At 39.2% G+C, this 23,403-nt stretch overlaps 1 protein-coding gene across 1 annotated transcript in view; it reads right to left on the bottom strand.

Annotated features, from left to right (window-relative positions):
* Positions 1 to 359: 359 nt before the first annotated feature.
* Positions 360 to 23,403, bottom strand: part of LOC140231821 (ubiquitin carboxyl-terminal hydrolase 31-like) — an 84,906-nt gene continuing 61,862 nt past the window's right edge. The window contains exons 4-12 of the mRNA XM_072311973.1: positions 21,772 to 21,883; positions 13,158 to 13,258; positions 12,249 to 12,329; positions 6,199 to 6,328; positions 4,783 to 4,902; positions 3,438 to 3,560; positions 2,008 to 2,155; positions 900 to 1,141; positions 360 to 371 (exon numbers count right to left, since the gene is read on the bottom strand). Coding sequence (XP_072168074.1) covers positions 360 to 371; positions 900 to 1,141; positions 2,008 to 2,155; positions 3,438 to 3,560; positions 4,783 to 4,902; positions 6,199 to 6,328; positions 12,249 to 12,329; positions 13,158 to 13,258; positions 21,772 to 21,883 — 1,069 coding nt within the window. The remainder of the gene's footprint in view (positions 372 to 899; positions 1,142 to 2,007; positions 2,156 to 3,437; positions 3,561 to 4,782; positions 4,903 to 6,198; positions 6,329 to 12,248; positions 12,330 to 13,157; positions 13,259 to 21,771; positions 21,884 to 23,403) is intronic.

Raw genomic sequence — 23,403 nt, 5'->3', positions numbered from 1 at the left:
TGTGGGATACTAGCAGTAAAAGTACTGTGAGAAAACACACCTTTAACTTGTCATGCAATCTCTGTTAAATATGAGGCTAATTGTCTTCAGTCACTCCCGAGTCTTACAATTCCATTAGACATAATCTTGTACATTTTGTAAATTGCTCTCTGTCGGACCTTCATTTTGTTTTCCCTTTTTTCAGCACTCTGCACTATCAATTATGCTAACAACATGTTCTTTATGGTTTTGTATTGCTTTCTATTAGTTTGCAACAACATGAAAATATTCTCTGCCACTGCAAACCATAACAAATTTTTTTATTTATTTATTCAGTCTTTTTTCAACAGGGTAGCCCCATCAGTAGGCAAGTACTGTTCTTACTGGGGGCCCTGCACAAACAAACATTACAGTTGACAAGACAGAGACATATACATCAAATACAACACACTGTATGTGGACAGGTACAATTCTTCCACTGAGTCCCCTACATACAGTCACACAATAACTATACACTGACAATTACACGTTTACTAGTCAAACAAGCGATAATAACATGGTGATGGGCCTATTAAAACTTTCACTGAGAGTGATAAATACCCCCACCCAAAGCGGGAAGAAATGAACCCAACCAGCAACCATCTTATTATATTCTTGCTAATAACAAACTTATGAACATAATAATATGTTACTCAACATAAAATAACAATACGAATACACTGCCCAATGGCATTCACATATACAGCTGTATATCATATATCCCAATATCCCAAATATCCCAAACATGATAATGTTTATCCAGTCACAGGCATCTATTCTTATCCAAGTAAACATACATTGTATTGATGCCTTGCCAACTGAGAAAAGTAGGAGCTAAAGGTTGCGAACCTCTCGTCAGCCAAGTTGCGGTCCAAACCTACCTGGCCAGATGAGGTGTTGCTGCACTGCCTGATGTACGCCGGCATGCGATGCACCCAGTGGTCCGACCCCGACGACGACGACATGGAACCGTCCGTGCTGGTGGTGCTGCCGGCGGTGTGGGTGCGCCGCTGGTAGAACAGAAGGTACGCCGCCTTGCTTACCAGGCGCTCCTCCGGTATCAGGGTGACTTTGGCGTCGTCAAAGTGGTACCACTGACCGTCCAGTGAGTTTCTGCAATAAGCTACCGGTCACAGAAAAACAAAAATAGGTAAATAGCAAATGGAACGTTAGAACATAAGCCTGTGACGTGGTCACAGTGAAATGTGAAATACATCACAACTTTGATATTTCCTAGCTTGGGACCATTTTCTTCCATTGTGAAAGTAGTAGAGGACTATATTACTATAAAAGAAGAAGAATTTTTTTTGCATTTCTTGCGAAAGTGACCAGAAACTAGCGCGAAAATAAAAACATGCAAATATTTTTGCTTTTTACATGTAACACTATTCAATGTTTTAATTCCACAAAATGGAAAACATTCAAAATTCATCTTACATGGGCTGAGAGCGAAAAAATTACTTGCCTGAAAACTTTTACAGTAGTTACTTGTGAAACTGTAATAAGAATGCAAATTTTCTCAAAACTTACAATCAGCATCGTCTGTGTGAGCATCAGTTGAGAGTACATGACTTCTCAACCAAGCTTTTCATGTTTAAATCTTTTTGGTTTTGTTTTTGCTTTTTCCCATTTTACGAGCAAGGAAGTACAATGTACAAGTGTGTGTGTCGTATCTGCTCTAATTCTTGCACAACAAAAAGTCATGCCTGGGAAGTGATTCATTGTGGCAATCGTGGTAAAAGATCCGCAAGATTCCACTGTAAGGTGTTTTAAAAATATATACGTGCGGCTGGAGATGTATAATATCCCCTAGCATCTCCTTTGACCACATGTTTTCTTCTTTCTTTCTTTTTTTTTATTTAGGGGAGGCAGAATTCTAGGAGGAGACAAGATCTGACAGTGCTTGAGACGAATGCAAAAAAAAAAAAAAAAAGTTTCTGCCCGGTGAGTTACCTCTCTACTCCCAAGCCATTGCACTTTTATATTTACCAGTGTAATGCCCTCCAGAGAGGCTCCCTGAGTGATTGCACACAGCGTACAGATCGTACACATAGTCCCCAATGAGTGTCGACGACCTGCCACGCCCACTCTGCTGTTTCCACGGCGACCATGAAGTCAGTGAATTCAGCAGGGCAGCCTACGTAAGAGAACATTTCCACACATGAGAAAGCAGAACCCATGTCATCCATCACAACAAGAAAGTGTATTCACCGGTAATTCTTTACAGATAAGTAATTAAGACTGGATTAACCTTTCTGTTTTCTTTTTCTCTCTTTATAAATCTTCAGTTACAGTTGAACCTCTCTTATCCGGCCTCCCTTTATCCGGATCTCTCTATTATACGGACGCAATCTCGCCGTGATTTTTTTTTTTTTTATAATTACGGGAGGAAAGGGAGATTCCCAACTCCTCGAGAACTCCTACACAAACACACATGAATTACATATTACTTCCAACATTAGCATACACCTCTATTTTGGGGTCTGTTACTGAGTGTAACAATGAAAAGGTTGCAGTATACACATTACTACATGTGGTACTACAATGGGCTATATCAGTACATGTGTATGTATATGTACATGTATAAAGCATTGAGTCTCCCGTATCCGGCCAAATCCCTTATCTGGATGAGCCCCGGTCCCGACTTGTCCGGATACGAGAGGTTCAACTGTATATACATTTCACCCATCGAATACTACAGCAGCATAAGACAAATTTCACTAACAAGCAATAATACGAGTATAATCACAAAACAAAAAGTAATAGGAATTGAATTTAATTTGAACAGTATGAAGAGTTGCATTTTTAGAGAAAAAAATGGTATACATTGTGAACAGTCCAGTGAATTGGACAATGAGAAAGGCAGGGGAAAGAGTAGAATTTTATGTTAGAATAAAGCATCTAAACCATTTGGAGTTGAGGGTATCACTGCAGAAAGCACTTCTATGGCTGGAATATTGCAATACATATTACATACATGTACATGAGAGCAAAAGACCAGACTCATATCCAGACAAGTATTGTACAAAAAACGCGCTTCAAGTCTGGACCTGAAGCCAGATAACTCCCCATACAAAAGGTGTTAAAAAAATTTAACCTGAGCTAAAGTTAGCCCTCTCTAGGAGGTGGTTCAGGTCTGCACCAAGCCATAGCCAACATCAGTACAAAAAGTATCTCAATTTTAGCTTGGTCTATATTGGGTGACCCAAGCCTTTGATTACGGGGTTTGTTTTCAATTGTGTTACATTGATTGATCCTAGATGGGCGCATTAGGTGGTCGAGAATGGCAGAATAAAATAACTTATCCCGAGACTCAAGTCATCTCACTTCAGAAGCGCGATAAACGTCACATGCAGAATAAAAGGGGTATTAGAGAGACAGAGGGAAGCAAAAGCTTAGTCCCACACACACTGACTGACCTGCGCGTTGCCATTGGTGGCCAGGCCCTGGGACTGCCTTCGGTGTTCCAGGTACTGGCCCATGTTCAAGTTGTGGATGGGGAAGTCTACCTGAGTGGAAAGCTTGGTCCTCGTTGCCCCAACCTATCACACAGTGTGAAATATAGATTTACATTGTATATCAAATGGTCTCCATAGATACTGGTTGGTTACTGGTCGTAACGCATACATGTGTACATGTGACTGACGCAGCAAGGATTAAAATCATCACATTGCCTTCAATGATGCGATATGTCAGATAATATGATTCCAGGCTTTGACTGGATGCCGGTGGAGCTAGAATGAATGATGTGTATTCATAAAGACCATAAATACAACAAAATATTGCATTGTCTATCATTAGTATAAAACACTCAACAGTCCCTTTTTTAGGAGTTATATTTCCCTGAAGGAAAATAAACTCTCCTGGGGAAAATATAACTCCAGTGGGGTTGTCAAGTGTTATATTACACTTTTAAAAAAGGCAATATAGGTAAATTAGATACATATGATAGTACATGTATGTACACATGATAAAATATACCTCTTACTGTTACTGATGTTTTTGTCTCATTTTTTATATAACTGAAAGGATGTCAAAGTTCAACATTCTGAGAATGTCTGTGAAGAATGTCTGTGAAGCACGAATGGCACCATTGCTCCTGAAATGATCAAGTGTTTCAAAAATGGGAGGAGGGCACAGCAAAGTTAGAATATCAATGGACAATGCACCGTGTTTGCTTGGCTGTCATTCCAGAATGCAATACATGTGTGTGTGTATACAACCTACAGAAACTCTAACACTATTACTTGTGATAAGCATGGGACTTGCTAGAAATCATTGCAATATGCCTCCACTAGACACAGACTGACGGCTGGGAAATAATTCACATCTTGGGATGATTAAAATCAATGTTTCTTCGAGCAAGTCCTGAGATCTATTTTGGTGCATGCTTCCAAATGGAGTACTGCCGCCGGCACATTGAGATATGCGTCAATGTTCTATGCATAATTCTTTGATGCTGCTCTATTTATAGCGCTGACACAATTTTATTTGACCTTGGTGAAATTCCTTTCTATCTACACTGATAATCGATGGTTTGGATTCACCTGTTGAAATTATTGGACTTCACTATCTCTTACCCTGAAAACTTAGGATTTCTCTCATATCAAACATTTTGAAACATGTGAACACACTGCAGAATCCAAATTTCGAGTATTCTAACTCTAAACTATGTCCTTCTGGTTTTCTGCCATACTCCATGGCAAACAATTTTAATATGCAAAACGCCCGGCCACATTATTGACGAAGTTCTGGCAAACAGACCTGCTTGAATCTCTTGAGGTGTAGGATGAGGACGTCCGGGAGGGACCACAGGGTCAGCTTCTTGGTTCCCTGCTGCAGCCGGCGGCAGTGTGAACAGTGCCAGGCATTGTCTTCACCAAGCTGGCAAGGAAAAAGGGGATTGTTCACACTTACACATATTTGTGAATGCAATGTCTTGAGATTGTCAAGATTTGATAGCTTTCATTTCGACTTTGCACAATTTTCTTTGAAAGTTACACGATGTGACAGTTTGTGTTTCTTCTAGTATTATCTGTTCTTCTTAAATGTCAGTAGGTTGCCTAAGGGCCATGTTATGGAAGAGCCAACATATTTAGAATGATCTTAAGTTATCAAATGAATAGTGTGTATTGTGGCTTAACTTTTACATGTGATAAGGTTCACGACCTATGGGTGTAAATTGTGCCACATTACGCCGACATACGCCAACTGATGCACAGATAAGAATGTTTCCCTGCCAGCACAGACACTTTTAATGGCTCAATTATACACCATTAGGGCAGACAGTAAAACTAATGGCTGAAAAACAACATTGACTACAAAGAGAGGGCCAGAGAGGGAGAGAGACGCTGAGGTAACATAAAAAATGACACAGGCAGTCCATCGGAAAGAAGGGTGGGGGGAGAGACAAGACAGTAATAAGTAAAAGAAGAAGGCATATGGATGGCTAGGTACAATGTATATAAGCCAATGCTTCTCTGTTGCATGTGGCAACATAGGCCCTACAGCTAACATGAAATTTCAAACACTAAAAAACGCTTTTGATACTGAACCCTAGTAAGTTTGTTTTTAATCACAAAATCCACAGGGGAAAAAAATGGCTGCCCTTTGTTGACTGCAGTTCAGAAGGCAAATCCCTGAATGGGTGGACTCCCAAATTGACTTGTAAAGAAAAATAATAGCGCAGTTATATCAATATTGGATTAGTATATCCTTGCACTTCTTTTTTTTTTTTTTTTATTGTTCCTCATATGGGCAAAGCTAATATGCAAGTAATTTTACTATCGAAGCTTGGTTTTGTAACATTCTTCTATCCATGCCTTACTTGCTCTTTTACTGTAAAAATGGAAATTTTCGCAGTGTGGAAATTTTTGCAAATTTCATGTGACCAGAAACCAGCAAGAAAATATAAACATATGAATATTCTTGCACATCATAATTATTTTCCACCAATAAAATGTCTTGATTCTGCAAAATAAAAAACATGCAAACTTTATCCTACCCAGCTGAGTGCGAAAAATTACTCACACAAAAATAATAACTTTTACAGCATTACGTGAAGCTGTCTTCTATACAATCATGTCGGGGAAAGAGGAGAGGTTTTAGTCCCATCCAGTGTTTCCCCATTGCCATAATCAGGGTACAATGGAGGGACTAGGTCCAATGGCACACACACACCTTTTCCTCCTGCGTGTAGAGGTCGATGCAGTCAAAGAGGTCGGCCCGGACCGGCTGCTGGTGGGCGGAGCGCTCCCTCTGAACACTCTCATGCTCCTCTATGTAGATGCTGAGGGCTCTCTGGGAGAACCTGGGGGGTACGAAAGAGGAGCAAATAATAGTATTAGTAATAGTATTAGTAATAGTAATAGTAGTAGTAGTAGTAGTAGTAGTAGTAGTAGTAGTAGTAGTAGTAGTTATAGTAGTAGTAGTAATAGTAATAGTAATTGTAACAATGCATAATAATAATATTAGTAATAATAACAATAATAAAAATGATGATGATGATGATGATGATAATAATAATAATAATAATAATAATAATAACAAAATAGAGAAACTACACACAAACAAAGAGAGAGAGAGAGAGAGAGAGGGACAGGGAACAAAGAAAGAAATCACAAATTATACCCTCCAATTACAATGTAATACAGTTTGATATCTCCCTTCCAACTACAATGTAGTTCGCTTACTTCACTCACATTGTTTTCATTATGGTATTTGCCATCCCATGTGTCTTAACATGAAGACAGTAAATAAAACAAAAGCCAAACAAAAATGAAAATAAAACAACAGTTTATTTCTGTTTGAAACACATTCTGGTGATTCAAATCTTGAACTACAACATATCACACAGATAGGCTGGTAAGCAATTGCATGCTCCTAAACCTTTAAAACAAGGGCTCTTCCTCATAACTAGAGAGCTGAGCTGGGTCTTGCCCAACATAGCAACAACCGCAGCATGCAACCTGGATTCCAAGTGTTAAAATGTATACAGCGTCTTGGCACAGTAGCTCATGAAGAACTCATTACTAGGTCCCCAGAGAAAGATGTCTTATACAATGATTTGAATACATCATGGCAGACCCAACCATTTACGATCCAGTGAACAACGAGACTGCACTATAAAACCGCTATTCCCTCTCATCCTCCCCCAGACTGTGTCGATAAGACATCTAGACGTCTGTACTGTTGCCATGGCAACCCCACATGTAGGCATCACATGCGTGCATTGTCTCTGACATGATAATGATGGAGAAGCACATATTAGCAATACCTGGTAGTACACATACAACTCAGTGAGTATACTTGGTGACATGATTGCACACTTGTACAAACTAGTGTGGTTTGGACTGAAACTGAATTCACTTTTTTCTGTGTTCTTGTAAAAAAAAAAAAAAAAAAAAAAAAAAAAAGTTTATGTGGCATGCATACTGGGCTGCTATTTGCACCTGACTGCTCACTATGTACAGTGTATATTGTGTTGTGAGTTGATAATAAAGTTGTTGAATATTTTTGCCTCATAGGGTCTCACAGGAGAACTTTGTGGAAAGAAATAATAGGGGTAGGAAACAAAACAAAACTCCTTGAAATTCACAATACCAACTCCAATCAATGCCTATACCAAATGTGTGACATATCATAATGCTTAAACTTATGTATTTTAGTATTTGTCTTCTATTTGGTTCAGTGCATGTGATATACAGTGTATTCATTAGATGCAGGACATGTTCCGTGTAAATGGTACAGAAGATCTAACATCTTCACACTTGCACAATTGCACACATATTTCTTTGACAGTCCAAACTGATGACTTGTGCAAAGAAACTGACCAAATATGTGCTGTTCCATTTTGGCTACACATTGGTCCTACACAATGATGTTCTATTTCAGGCAGTCTCAACTCTAAGGTGTAATAATTAGCTCCCATTCTTGACAGCGGGATTATTGTTAGGTGTCCCATCTGTTTATTTGACAGATTATGACCCAAAGGTCAGTTTTTATGTTATACCTGTTAAGAGAGTGCTAAGTCTGTTTATCTCCACAATTGGAGTAAACAGTAACTGTAAGGCCCGGTATAAAGGCAGAAGGCAAAACAAAATTCCAAGATTGCGAATTGGCTAGTTCACTTTGAACATCTAAAAACAAGGCATCTGTTTTGAGACAAATCGAATGACCGGGTCACTGGGTCTGGGGCTCATCTCAGTATAATGCACTAACCTCCCCCTTCCCCCCCCCCCCCCCCCCCCCATTCCTGAGATGTTATGAACAGGAGTAAATATGATGGACTGGGCCAATCTTAAAGTCACTTTTTAACATTGGGAGCAGCAGTTTAAAAAAAAAATGTTCGAAATATCACATTTGATGCCTATGATACGTTAACTTGTATCACAAAACACCCTAATATACAAACGTTTTGAAATACAGCTGCAAATATAAGGAGATAGCACTTATTCTCTCAATAAACCGTCACGGAGATGGCTTATTAAAAAAAAATGGTTTTTAATGAAATCACTGTTCACATTTTGTACATGTATATTAAAGTATCGATTATAATGATAAACATGTTCGTGTTGGTTATATTTATTCCTAACTCACATTTTAGAACTATTTTGAAGCACTAAAGCTGTTTTTTTTTTTTTTATCTGCAAATGTTAGCAAGGAGCTGTAAGTTCATTTTACTGATTCACCATCACTAAAAGTAAGACATTAAATTATAGTTTGAAAGAATGTACAATAGCAGACATCCTTTGCCCCTCATAATGCAAACACCAATTTTTTTATTTTTTTTCAACTGGCACACTGTCTCTGTATTGACCATTCTCCCTCAATCTTTCCTTCTTTTCATCTTTCTCCTGTTATCTTTCTTCCTGTCCTCTTTCCTTTCCAACTTCTCCTCCTGTCTTCCTTCCTCATCTTTCTTTTTCCTCCTCCTCTTGTTATTCCTTCCTCCTCATCCTCTTCTTTCTTTTTTCCTTCTCCATTTTCCCTTCCTCTTCAATCTTTCCTCTTTCCCTTTCTTCTTTTACTCATCCTTTTCATCTTTTTTCGTTCATCTTTATAATACTCTTTCCTCTTTCTTCTTTATTACTTGCTCCTTCCCTATTAAGCTCTCCACGAGAACATTGGCGTGTCCATTTTTTTTTTTTTGAGGTGCATTCAATGTTGCCAACAGCAATTTTCCCCACCAATATCCTATCTTGTGGGATACACTTTCATTCACCTTCACATCCCGAGAAGCAGCACTTGTTTGAACATGTAACCAGATGCTGCACGTGGCGATGATTGCCGGGCAGGCCAAAATCTCATGAAGTGCTTATTGCTCCTCCGCGGTGTTTAACCCACCGAATGCCAGCATCTCAAAATGCTTAAAGGGATGGTATAATTTTGGTTGGGATGGGGGATTCAGATTTTAACTTTTTGCGAGGTAATTAGAAACTCCTAATTGAATATTAGAAAGCATACAATTCAAAGAGGAATTCAATGTTTGTTTGTTTTTTTTCTGAAAATCAGTTTTAAATTGGCTGAGATATCGAAAATCAAAGAGGTCCTAATGAAAGGTGGGACCCATCTTCCATTAGGACCACTTTGTTTTACTTTGTTTTTGGATATCTCAGCCATTCCAAAACCAATTTTCATCAAATAAACTTTTAATTCCTCTTTAATAGAATTGTATGCTCTTTAAAATTTCATATAAGTGGTGTCTAATTATCTTGCAGAAAGTTAAAACCTGAATCCCTATCTCAACCAAAACTATACTATCCCTTTAAGGCACTATGCACATAGATACTGGGAATGATGCTGACTCAGCTGTATAAAAGCTGGCTGGTTGGGAAATAAGTCCTTTGGGTACTGATAAATGACATGGAGTTGTCCATGGAGGTTGCTAAGGGAGAAACCCTGCATCCATTAACTCTCAGAGGGCCATGATTTCAAAATGTCAATGATAATGTGTACAAGGAGATGGGGGAAATAATACCGGAAGGGTTAAGCCAGCAGGGAGATGGAGTTTGATAATTTTGAGTCAACACTGAAAAAGTGTCACATGAGGGGTGTTGCATTTATCAACCCTTTAATATAAGATTGACATGAAAAATGCCACCGGCAACATGTAAGGGCAGGTGGCTACATGAACGGCAATGACCGAGTTGATGCTGTTTAAACCTTCACTGCACATGCTCATATATCCGTCATATTCCACCTGAAGATGGTAATCAGCATCAGATAACGATGTGACACATCCATGATCAAACTGTGCACCTCCGAGCAAATCTGGGACTTACAAAACAAGAGAAATCCCTCCATTTTCTTTCATTTCTTCCACGGGGTGTTGTTGAAAATGCACATTGTATCTTACTCACCTCACATCCACAAACTTCATTTCTGAAGGCAATGTAACGTAATGATCACTGGTAGATTTGCTGGATAGGCATATGAGAGTATTGTTTTATATTGTTTTTTCTTCTATTAGCAGGCATGCCAAATTCTACTCATGACCAGCTTTATTCCCCTTGTAAATTAGGATTAAATATCTTTAACCCTTCAAGTCTGGCAGTAACCTTACTGCAGAATTCCCAGCAGAAATTATTACCTCATCCTCTCAAATTGGCAACATATCCTATACTACAGGAAGAGTACTGTAAAACGAGATATTTTCACGTGCATTAAACTTTCGCAAATTTTGCGTGAGTTGCGACAGTAAAATGCATGCAAAGGTGTTGTCTGCAAAATGCACTGCGTGCCAATGGCAATTTCCAATAGTTTCATGCTCCGAAAAAGAAAAGAAAAAAACAAACAAATAAACACTAAAACAAAGGAATATGATTTCTGGGACTAATTGTCTGGGAGGTGTGTCAGCACTGCCGTCTGCTCATGCAACATTCAAACATGTTTCCATGGCAGTTCTTGCTGTACAGCAAGCGTGAGCATGAAAATGAGTCAGAAGGCAGGATCTATCTAAGGTAGATAAATAAATGAGAGGGGGGGGGGGGAGGAGAAAGTAGTTGAAGACCTGATACAAATGGAGCTGGTATGTGATGCGTTCCAGCCCAGGAGAGAGAGAGGAGGCAGGATGTTTTCGTTGAGTACGACTGATGGCACACATTTTTTCGGCGCAGCACAAACAAATGCCAGAGGGAGGAAGGGAAGAACAGTCTCGCAGGAGTGGGAATGGGAAATTGAGGTTACGCAGATGCCCAAATGATGTCCAAGACGATCACATGACAACCCCCACCCCCATCCCCCATAAGAATCGAAGGTAAAAGCCAAAGGGTTTCCTCCCCGCTGCAGATCCCGGTAATTAAGTCTCTTTCATATCTGCTCCATACATCTTGGAGACCACTCTCTTGACGAGTGGTTGGTATGTTTATGCCTTTATTCCAGACACTTGATGACGGCATTAAATTTTATGTGGCATGAATATTGTAAAACGCCCTCGATGATCTTTGCGTAAAAAGCGATCTCACCACATAATACGATGTAAATGACAACTGAGGAGAGACCTAAAGGGACGTTTTTTCGGTATGCTCTCACGCCAGAACGCTGCACAATTTCAAGTTTTCCAGATGCAACCTCCCTCCGCTGTATGAAATATTCACTGGCCCAGTGGCAAGGTGATCCATTGTGCATCTAGGTTTTCCAAGAATTACAAGAGAGCAGCGCAGGGGCAGATGCTTACTTCACTCAAGTCAGTCATTAACTCATGTTCACAGTGATGAAAAGCTGCAATGCCATACTGTATACGCCATATATTTGGCAAATCTAATTTTTTGTGAATCGAGACTTCCTGACAATTTTGCGAGTGGTTAAATCTGTGATAGTAGAGTACAGTAATAAACAGAGAAATGTATGCTTGCACGTTACCTTGATGTCAAGATCAGAGCTAATAAATTTCTGTTTTTAAATTCGTGACTCGCACCCGACTCACAAAATTTGTAAAAATAAAAGCCTCGCGAAATATATGATGTATACAGTATTACAAAGTATACGCATTTGTGTGTAATATCTCTTAGCAACAAAAGCAACAATATTTTGGCCTCCACACCAGAGGGAGTATTCTTCTTCCTATCTGGTAGAGTCCACCGCTGGCATATCATCGTACCTTTGGTCAAGAGCCAAGATGGTCAAGCTATGAAGGTAAAACATTTCTCAAAACAAACATACAATATAGAATAAAGAACATACAAACACACACATAGACATACATAGGGAAAAGTTTCTTTGAGACTCACGTAAACCTGAAGTCCCGCTCCCACTCCACAATGGCTTTGACGTGGGGCGGTCCGCCCTCCTCCGAGGTAGCTTGTAACATTCTGCAGGGGGGAATAGATGCATCCAAAGCATGATTCTCGCAACAGCATGACTATTGTCAGTATTTACACACTTTGGCAAGTCAGATCTGACCAAAAAAGAGGTAATATGCATTTGGAGTGGTTGCGCCCTTGGTGTAGTGAGGACTAAGCAAATGTTTCAGAAACGTGCCTCCAAATATTGATGCTTCTCCTGTCGACATTTTTTGTATTTTCTGAAAGTCCTTATTCCATTTTAATTACTTTTTTTTCTTTTAGCATACAGACCATATCTAGCCTTAATGTACAAAAATGTACACTTAAAAGTTTGCAATAATGATCTACATTCTGTTCAGAAGGCAAATGGTCACAATTTTCCTTTTAAACGTTTATTTTGAGAATATTGCAATAGTATTTCAGTTTCACCTTGGAAAAACATTCCCATATTCACTCTGGCAAAAAAGCAGATTATATATTTGAATCTTACCCAAGACATGCAGGGTATGTAAGAGACGACATGCAGTGAGAAGAAATAATGAACACATTTTTTTTTTTTTAATCAAACTTAGAATTGTCAAGAATGAAATGGAATAATGCAAAGACCCAGACAGAACATACTGGACTCAATGAAACATGCACAAAATGAAGAAAAACTTAACCAACAACAAAGCAATATCAAGGAAGTTCCCTTCCAATATTCAATACAGAGAACTATGACAATAACAAGACTGTAATGACAAAGAGAAAAGGGGGGGGGTGAGAAAGAAGAACAGACAATTACAAACATGATTACAGACAAGTGACCCACGGACTAAAGGAGTTCATGGTGGGGAGCCTCTTATAGCGTCTGACCTTGTGATCGTAGGGTTGTGAAGCGGGCGGGCTTCTTCTACCGGAATGTAGTGTCTGCTTCCCTTTGCATCCAGAACAATCCCCAGTCGCAGGACCGGCCCCTGGGGGTACACAAAGAGACAGACATTGAGTCAACAGATAGAACAATCATTCTTTTCTACTCATACATGTAGCAGTCTCTCCCTCTCTCTCTGCTTTCTTTTTTGTTAAGGTCAATATCTTCTTTTTCCACGAAACTCTGTAGAAGACATTCTGTTGATAAAGCCCCTTCCAGGCGTTTGCCAGTCCACCATGTAAATAAATTATTCTTGGAATGAAGGGCGTGATGTAACTCAGACTGTCAGAAAAATGTCATAAAAATTACTCCAAATGTTGCAGCACATTTGCTTGAGGGGGTATGTAAGTGTACTTCAGTGAGCTTTAATTTCTTTTCTAAATAGCTCCCCCCCCCCCATTATACTGACAACACGTGAACAATTTTGAAAGTCTACTACACAGCTGAAGTTTGAGCAGACAAATGTATAGCTCTTGCTTTGCAAAGTGTGAGATTCCCCAAGCTGCAAAGCAAAATCATATCAGTAACATCGTTCACGGACATTTCTTTGTGGAGGAAGGACACTATGAAGGTTCCTTTAAATAGACATTACATATGAGATATCCCCCAGATATCAACTGCAATCGGAGCCAGTGGAAAATTGTAGGCAACATTAAATTTGTCCATCTCTTTTTCACACTGCACACAAACCCCTTCCACACTCACCAAATTAATGATAGCACACAAAACTCACTGGACATTTCAAACTTTTTTCCCATGTAGATACACATACAAATATTGCACATCTCAGCTGAATGGAGACAATGAATTACACACAGATCTCTGAGATGTGTATATGTGGATATATTGCTTGTTTGCCACAACTAAAATTTGCTTTCCTCAATTTCAGCATGTTACAACAACTGTGTATTGTCTTTCATTAGCATTTTTGCTCTTGACACAGATTTCTAAGGCATTATCTAGCTGACGTTTTGGGTAGAATTAAAAGTATCTGATGTATTCAAACTTGACATTTCACTCCCTACACTGTAGATAATTTCTAATTATGTCTCCACCCCCCCCCCCCCATGAAATAAACTCTATTAAAGCACACAAACTTTCAGTTTTATTCACATAGTTCCTTTGAAAGTTTTCTCAATAATCCTTCATTTTCTTTTGTCCATTTCATCCCTTTATCATTCTCTTTTCATTGTTATTTTTCCCCTTTGTAAGAAATATCTACATTAGCCTCTGGCCATTCTCCATACCCTAGAAATTAGATATCTAAAGTATTTGTGGGGTATTCATTACAACTGTTTTTCAACAAATTGTGAAGCAATTTTTATGGACGACAAGAACAGGAATTTTACCACTGTAAGGATATCTAACTTTTTTGTCCACTATTCCTGTAAAAGAAAGAATCTAAATGAGATGAAAATGTAGTAAGATTGGACAAAGACAGAGCTCCCAAACCAATTCATACGCACAGAAATCAAATGAAGAAGTTTGTAAGCAAAGACATGAAGAAAAATGCAGTCAATCTCCATAATGTGCTGTGAAATATTAAGAAATTCTGGTTTTTATTTTCGTACAGTTACTGAAAACTGCGACCAAGCAAGATACGAAAACAGGAATAGAATCAATGAAAATTTCAGTCATTCCCTTTTTCCCAATCTAATAATAGGTGACCTGCAATTCGGATACGCGCAGATATGAAATGTAATTAGACCACAGCATACTAGTACTCTGTGAATACTGCCTAAATTCAGGGGGGGGGGGGAGAGATGCTACCCACTAACTCATTCTGTCTTGACCACAGGAACACAAAACTTGGGACATTCCTCCGCATGGAGTACATAAACATGCTGAAGATAAATTAAAAATTATTGTTTTCCCTTTTGACTCTTGTGTGTCTTCTCTCCCACAGTATAGCCGGAGGAAAAATAGTCCTCTATGAATTCCATCAAAAAACCGCAGAAGTCGTAGCTGAAAGCAATCACATCCATCTCTCCGGGCATTGCCCACATTCCCCTGCGCAGGGAAACTGCTGCTTGTCAACTGCAATCAATTTCATGAGATATTCCTCCAATGAAGAACATTTTCTTTTCAAAGTGGTGACTCACGCAGCAGCTATTTCTGATATAACTCAGGTCGTGCTGGATGCTGTCTATTTTCTTCAGCACATAAACCTTCTTCGGATATATCTCTCTCCCCCTTTCTCCCTCTTTCTTTCTTTCTCTCCCTAATTCGGGTCTTTGCTTATATATTATATGGTTAGCTGAAAACCAGAAGGACTTTACTGCAATTTGGGGGGGGGGGGGGGTATTGAGTAATTGGTATCATGTTGTAGAGCTCAATCTCCCCTACATTATGGTGTCATCTTTCAATTATTATTATTTTTTTGGTAAATTGTTAAAAATCAAAACCACAAGGGTTCTATTTTGCCCTATATTAGGAACAATGCTTATAAATCTACCCAATTTTGATTTTATAAACTCTTTATTTCATGAAAATTGATTGTTTTGTTTTTATCTTTGATGACATTTTAGAATGCGATAACGCCCTTCTGGCTCTCAGCTGACAATATCTGTTACCATCACCTCTCCCCCCCCCCACCCCCCCCCACCCCCCCACCCCCCGATACAGTTATTTTCCAATCTTTCCTCCTTTTCCCTCCTCTGTCTCTGTTTAAATATCTATTATCATCCCTTTTCTACAAAACCAGTATCTACTAAAATACCCTCTCTTTAATGTCTGATCTCCCCATCTCTCTTTCTCTCTATCTTTCTCCATCTCCCATATCTCTCTCTCTCTCTCTTTATCTCTCACTGTTTATACATCTCTACCATTCCTCTATACTCTCTCTATTCATCTGTGGATATATTAGTCGATCACCGTGCCCACTCCCCGAGACAAATTTGGACCAGTCACTGCCGATGTGCCCTGCGATTAATACAGATCCCTAATGGAAATAAACCGTGGGGATGACGACTGTAACAAAATGTGCCAGAAGAAATCCCAAGTCGCTTCTACCGTCATCATCATTCTTGGGGGGATGGGGGGATGGGGAGAAGGGGGAATCGGAATGCCGGAAAATTTATTTTCGCAGCCATTCTTGGCGAGTCCTGCGATGATTGGCGAAGTTCGCTTCAATTTGTGTCACAGTCCTTTCCAATCGGACTGGATACCACAGAAAGGGGGGGGGGGGAATAGAACTGTGTATTGGGAGTTAGAAAGCATGTGCCCCTGTCTTCTAAGGTTGAGGGTAGAGCTTGTACCTCACATTATATGCAACAAACTGCACTGGTTTCTTACCATGAAAACCATACAAAACAATGCGGTGCCCAATACTCCAAGGACAATCCAGGGACTACCTAACTTTTCATATAAGATGCTAATCATGACAGTACATCTAAGTCTACTTGTAATGATAACAATCTACCCTCAAAATCTAATCTACTAACACAGTCATAAAAAAGTGGACAACTTATTTTAATGAAGGATTCTACCAAAAACCCTCACACAAGCATATTTATGCGTGAAAACAATTTCTTTTTCGATGGAGCTCGTATTCACTTACCTGCATATCACAAATGTCATCATCATTAGAGGTATCAAAGTAGTTGTAAGAATCATCAATACTAATATGATCATGAGGATCAACAATACTGCTATCTAACAGTTGCCGCTGCTGTTTTTGCTTATCCTGAATGATTAAAAGTCAAAAATTCTTTCCTTCACCATATGAAATTAATTCAAAAACTAGATATATCGCTACGGCTACTGATATGCCTCCGCCATAATGCATGGTTCTCCTAATAGGTCTATAGTACAATGTCTTGACAATGTGTGATGACAGTTTCACACAAGTGGCAAAATATTAAAATGACAGGTTTGACACAAATGTGCTGAATGTTCACTTTCCTACCGAGAACTAGGTTCAATTGGATGAATGATTAAAATGTCAGAGTGCAGGTATTTGGGGAACTGATGATTTTTACTTGACTTTTGACCCTTTTATAAGTTTATGCATTGAGTAATTTTCAAGGTATTGAGAAAAAGCATAATTTCAGTATCAAATGGGAAAATAGCATTATCTAAACCTGGCCTTTGACCTTTGACCTCACAGTTCCAAAGATAATCACTGTTAGGTTGAACATGCATAAATATGTAAGTTTCATGATGATACCTTGAGTTACTTTCGAGATATGGAGGAAAAAGTGCAATTTAGCACTTTCACTTGACCTTTTACCTTTTGACCTTTGACCTTTCGGCAAGAAACTTCCCCAAAAATATATATTGGGTAATACATGCCATACAACAAGTTAAAAAAAAAAAAACCTTCAGGCATATTGCATTTTAAGGAAAGTACTGATATTTTGAGGAGTTGACCTTGACCTTTGACCCCCCTGACCTTTGACCCATGACCCCCAACTTCCCTAGATAATCATTGCCCATCAGTACAAGCATATATACTAAGTTCCATGAAGATACCTTGAACCATTTGCGAGATATGGAGAAAAACATGAAATTTCAAATTTTTTTTCACAAAATAACCTGTGACCTTTGACCTTTGACCCAGTGACCCTAAAATCCACACAAAGTATTATCCCCCAAGGATATACCCTCATACCAAGTTTGATGTAAAACCACCACACGGTTCTTGAGATATCGACAAAAACAAAACGGGACGGACGGACGTACGGACGGACGTACGGACGGACGGACGGACGTACGGACGGACAGACGGACGGACGGACGGACGACCCGAAAACATAATGCCTCCGGCCACTTCGTTGCGGAGGCATAAAAATGAGAGAGAAAGAAACTCCTGAGTATGAAAAATAATCATGTTATATGTGCCATAAACAAAATTAACAATAGCATCAAGAAAAAAAAAAAATCTTGCATCAATGTTACAGTCACGAGCAGAGACTAAGCATAATTGAGTTTACAGCTGCTATTTATTTTTCATCAATCACACATGAGACTGTTATTCTGGCCAACACCAGTTGTGCCTTTGCCTGTGTCTGTGGTCAGCAAATCTGCGGGGCAGAAACGAGTTATTCAATCAACCCTGCCGCAAATATCACAACAGTCAAGATTTCACCCCAACCGATTTGTCATCCAGCACACTCCAACACCCATGATTAATAGGGGTGCGTCTGTTTTTCTTGTCGTTCTTCATACTTGTTTGTTTCTTCGGGTCCATTTATTTATTTATTCCTTCTTCTTTTTTTGTCTCAAGCCGCAAGGCAAGCTTAAGTTGATTAATATTCTCAAGTCATGCACAGTATTTCTGTTATCTTTCCTTTTACAACAAAATATTTGAGCTTTCTTTCATTCTGATGTTTGAGCTAGTTTGATTATAGTTAGGGTACATATACACATTCCCCGTTGCAGAGCTAATTTTGTAAATTTTGTCTAAATCAAAACTATCATCAAATTTCACTGGATATGGATACAGGCCTGTGGGAGATTAGCAATACTCAAGTGAGTGAATATTATATATGGTTGCTAATTTCATAAACGATCTTTTTGATTATTCTCTATATCAAAAAAATAGATAAAAATCATGATGTGAATGTTAAAAGGGAGAAATATACACTGTATCAATTCTGCCCAAGAACTGTTCAAGTAACTATTTGTTAAAATGCAAATTTTTTCCTACAAATTCCTCACTTACGACTTCAGTTCTCCATTAGGAAGCGTACTCCTTTATCAAGTACATCGGCTACAAATCAGACATTACAGCTACCCCTTTTTATTCTGCTGGTTTGTCGTTGGAGTGTGCTTCCCCCCCCCCCCCCCCAAAGCAAACCTCGTACAACTGTTCCCATCCTTGTAATGATTACAGCAATATGTCATGATGATTTAGTGAGCTGCTGCCACATAAAGTTGGGTGTATATATATATATATATGCGATGACGACGAGAAGTCTCCGCCATTTGATGGGCATGGATCGCTTCTTCCCCCTTAGGCCAGAGTAACAGACTCTCAAGCAGTTAGCGGAGGGGGAGGGAGTGGGGGGAGGGGATGCACTTCTCCCCCTCTCTCGAGGCTTCAGCTGTAAATTATTGAGCAATCCCTTACAACCAGTCTCTTGGCATGTACGATAAAGCTGAGCTTCTACAAATTTGTAGCTTGCTGGGGGCTGCTCACAAAACTGCACATGCACACATACACACATAAACACATACATACACACATACACTGTCTGGTGTCGCATCCTAAATATAAACATACGAGGAACGAGCATTAATCAATGTCTGTTCGGGCTCAAAAAAGACCAAACCTCTCCTCTATTTATTTCCTTCCCAGTTTTACTGAGCCCCACATTCCATGACCCTGCACAGAAAGTATACACTGCACATGCCAGCAGCATTCTGTAGGTAAAAATATATATTACATGTAGGATCGCATTAAAGCAATTTTTCCCCCTACGGTCTTTTTCTTCCAAACACTGATGCATTATTTTCATTGCCACGAATTCATGAGAAAGTGCATGAATAAAACATGTCAGGTACGTTTTTATATAAACTTCATCGAGATGGAGCAATTCAGTTTGTCCATGCTCCTCATGATTCATTTTACTGTGCCTGACAAAAATGATCATAATACCCATATTATCCATATTTCTGTATTCTCAGTTTTTCCTCAGCAAACTTATTTGGCTTGCAAACAGCATTGAACGTGTCACACAAGGTGCCTTGTGAACATTCTCAAAGAATACAAAGTGTGACTTTCTGCCACATAATTGTTAACCACTAATCAAAATTCACCTTCTCACATGCACACACACACACACACACACACACACACACACACACACACATATACATACTGTAAATTGAGCATGTACATACAAACGTATAAGCTGGCGCAAATTATTGGGTACTTACACATTCTACAGAAAAATGACTACTGCATACAGTAAGTATGCCACATGTTAAGTGAGTCTAATTTTTGGTGACTCGAGACTTTCGGACAATTTCACGAGTGGTTAAATTGTGCAATTGTGGAGTGAAGCAATAGACGGAAAAATGTGCATCTGCATGACGCAATCATATTGGGATTGAAGTTGATACTTTTACGTGCTGTGAAATTGCAAAAATAAAACCCCTGCACAAAATGGTGTATACAATAACTGTATTATACAACACAGCCTGCAACATGGTTAGTGCATCTGTGCTGCACAGCAGACCATAGTAAATAAATACCAAAGCCCATTTTAAACCTGGTGAAAATCTACCAAAACCTACTTAACTTTCCGACCAAGGCATACCGTCTGTTTTCTTGCTGTCTTTGTTCAAACTATGTATCTTGCAGGTTGACTACTAGGTCATACAAGTTTTTTGCACTGATTATCAAACATTCAAATATATGTCATCCCTAGAGTTCATCACTATGTTTCTGTATCTCCCAATATCACAACAACAACAACAAACTGTGGAAAGGGAGACAGACTAGTATCACATACTGCCACCTCCAGGCATTCGTTGAATGGCAAAACCCGCGAGACACGTCATCTGTCTTGCAGGGACACGTATCGTCTTGGCAATGAGGGATGCGGGATGCGGAGCAATGCCAGAACAAAATATCATATCTGACATTTAGGCCACGAGTGCACTTTTACGGCATGACTTTTGATATTCATTTATTTATTTTCTCTCACCCAGGTGCCTCTTAAATGAGAGAGAGAGGGAGAGATGGGGCATAGATGGTGACAAAGAGTGATATGTATCCTTTTAACGGGAAAATCCATGAAGAAAGGAAAGGGAAATATGGCAAGTGTCAACCCTGCGATAGCACAGACACAATTAGCAATGTTCATGCATTGCTTTTTCTCTATAACACTTTATTGTTGATCATTAAATAATGCCATGTTTCTGATATATCTCAACATGGAAATGAAAGAGATAAATGAATCAATCAGTCTAAATCAGAGAAAAATAGATGAATAAATAAACATGTGTATATGTGCAGGCAAAATCAAGAGTAAAATAAATATGAGTAAATGATACAATGCATCAATGCCATTGAATTGCATTGACTGTTTGTGGCTGGTATACAGAATATACATGACATGTTTGAATATGTAATTGACTGCTGTATCACAATTCATAAAACACTATGGTCTTTCCAATGTTTTCTGGTCATTCGCATCATGTTATTTATCATTGAGTATTGCTGTGCATCTATTTGAACAAAAATCCACTCATCTAAATACAATGTATAATGGCAACACATGCGCTTAATGTGAGAGCACTTCAAGTAACTTGATGCTCTTGTTTCGCACCAAAATAGTCAGAATCTGAATTCATTATCATTATGTCGTGGGCGCACAACCAATAAAAAAAAAAATCCCTAATGATCTTTCCATAACAGCATGTGCAAATTTAGAGTGTCGGTCGTACAGTTACAGTCAAACTGGGGTCATGTGCCTAACTCGAGAAGACGTGAAGCGTGTCTCTCTCTCTCTACAAGATATTGTTTGTCATCAGCCACTTCCATGCACTACACGAGGCACCTCACGGCATACGCCGAAGACGTCTGCATCGTTTTGACGCGGGTCTTACCGTCTGCATGATCTTCTCGACGTGCGTGCATCCCATGGCCCGCAGGATGACGAGGATCAGCTGATTGTTGGAGACGCTTCTATCAACCTCGATTGCCATCGGCTGCCCGAACCTGCAGTGAGTCATGGACGGAGCGGAACATTACCATGTATGTAAAGAAACATGTTTCACGAAAACGGTGATACTGTCTACCCCAGTTTCTGAGACGGTTATTGCCAAGCTATTAGAAGGATCTCAAGGAGTAGACAAATCTTTTGTGGATTCCTCATCATATCATGAACACATATATTAAACATAAAAGAAAATATATAGCAAGGTTCGACACTAACTACTTGAGGGTCCATTCATGCTACTAAAATCTCTAAATTCAAAGGAAATATAAGAATCCATTTTTTTAATATAGTTATCCAATTGGGCCATCAAAATATAGTGGTTGACAACAATTTTTAGTGGCCCCAGACCACCTGATCACAGCTACTGTTGAGTCCTGTTATAGATGTAAGCAGTGAATATACTACTCTCAACATGTGATGCAAAGAAGAATACAATCTACTGATAATTTGTATGGAACAAACTCAATGACACAGGTGAAATAAGCCCCAAATTCGCAGCAACTTCAGCAAACTTTGATAATTGTTCAGAAAGTTATGAAAGCAAAATGCTTTGATTGTAAAAGCAAAAGCTGATACTGTGGAGATCACCACATAAATGTTGCACAAAATAATGTTTTCAAGTCTAGGTACCTCGAAGACACTGTTCAGGTAGACTTTTGTCATATTTTCAATAGACCCCAGAACTCCTATACATTTCATGCACAGGCATGGAGCTTGCCCACTTAATCTAAAATTGTATGCAAAATGTCTAACTAGAGATAACAGCTTATGGGTAGCTTGATGCTACAGTCTGTGGTCATGTGACTTGGAGAGACCTTGTCCTTTGCTTTGTACACAAAGTGGAGCACTTATAAATGTGACTTTTCCTAGAATTGTTTGAGATGCTGTTCTTTCTATGTCAGAGCAGCTGTAGCATAACATGTCCTTACTACGGCAGGAGAGGGAACATTTTACAGCTGTCACTTGCCAATAAGGTCAAGTCACTTATTTCTTCTCGATCACTGTGGTAGATAAGTGTACGGGCAAATCCATAATTGAACTCGCACTACTCAGAGCACTTCCCTGCAACTCAATATTCCTTCATTTTCCCCCTCACAGATCTATGCGTAAAACAATGCACTGATCATTGATATCTTGTCACTCAACTTGAGCCTGATTACACATCATTCGATTCCTTAAAAGCTTTTGAGAGTGGTACAGATTTGATGTCTCCGCCCACTCCAGTCCCAAAAGCTCTTTGCGGCTTGCGATGCAGTGCGACTGAGTACACAGATTAACTCGTACAATCACAGTCTCGTCGTCAAAAAGGATATCATAGCTCTGTTAAAATCAACACGGGACCACTCCAACAAGATACCACTGAAAAATCCTGCATTACAGTTTATAAAGAGTAAAACTTACAATCTCCCCGCACATACTGATCTGCATTGGACCAGTTCATATTCATATTCTAGTCTACAAGCTTGTCCCCCTGTCCCCCTGTCCCCCCCCCCCCCAACCTAGTAATGGCTTATCTAAT

This window comes from Diadema setosum, chromosome 8 (genome assembly GCF_964275005.1).
Source record: "Diadema setosum chromosome 8, eeDiaSeto1, whole genome shotgun sequence".
Lineage (NCBI taxonomy): Eukaryota > Metazoa > Echinodermata > Echinoidea > Diadematoida > Diadematidae > Diadema > Diadema setosum.
This window is presented reverse-complemented; position numbering and strand designations above follow the sequence as displayed.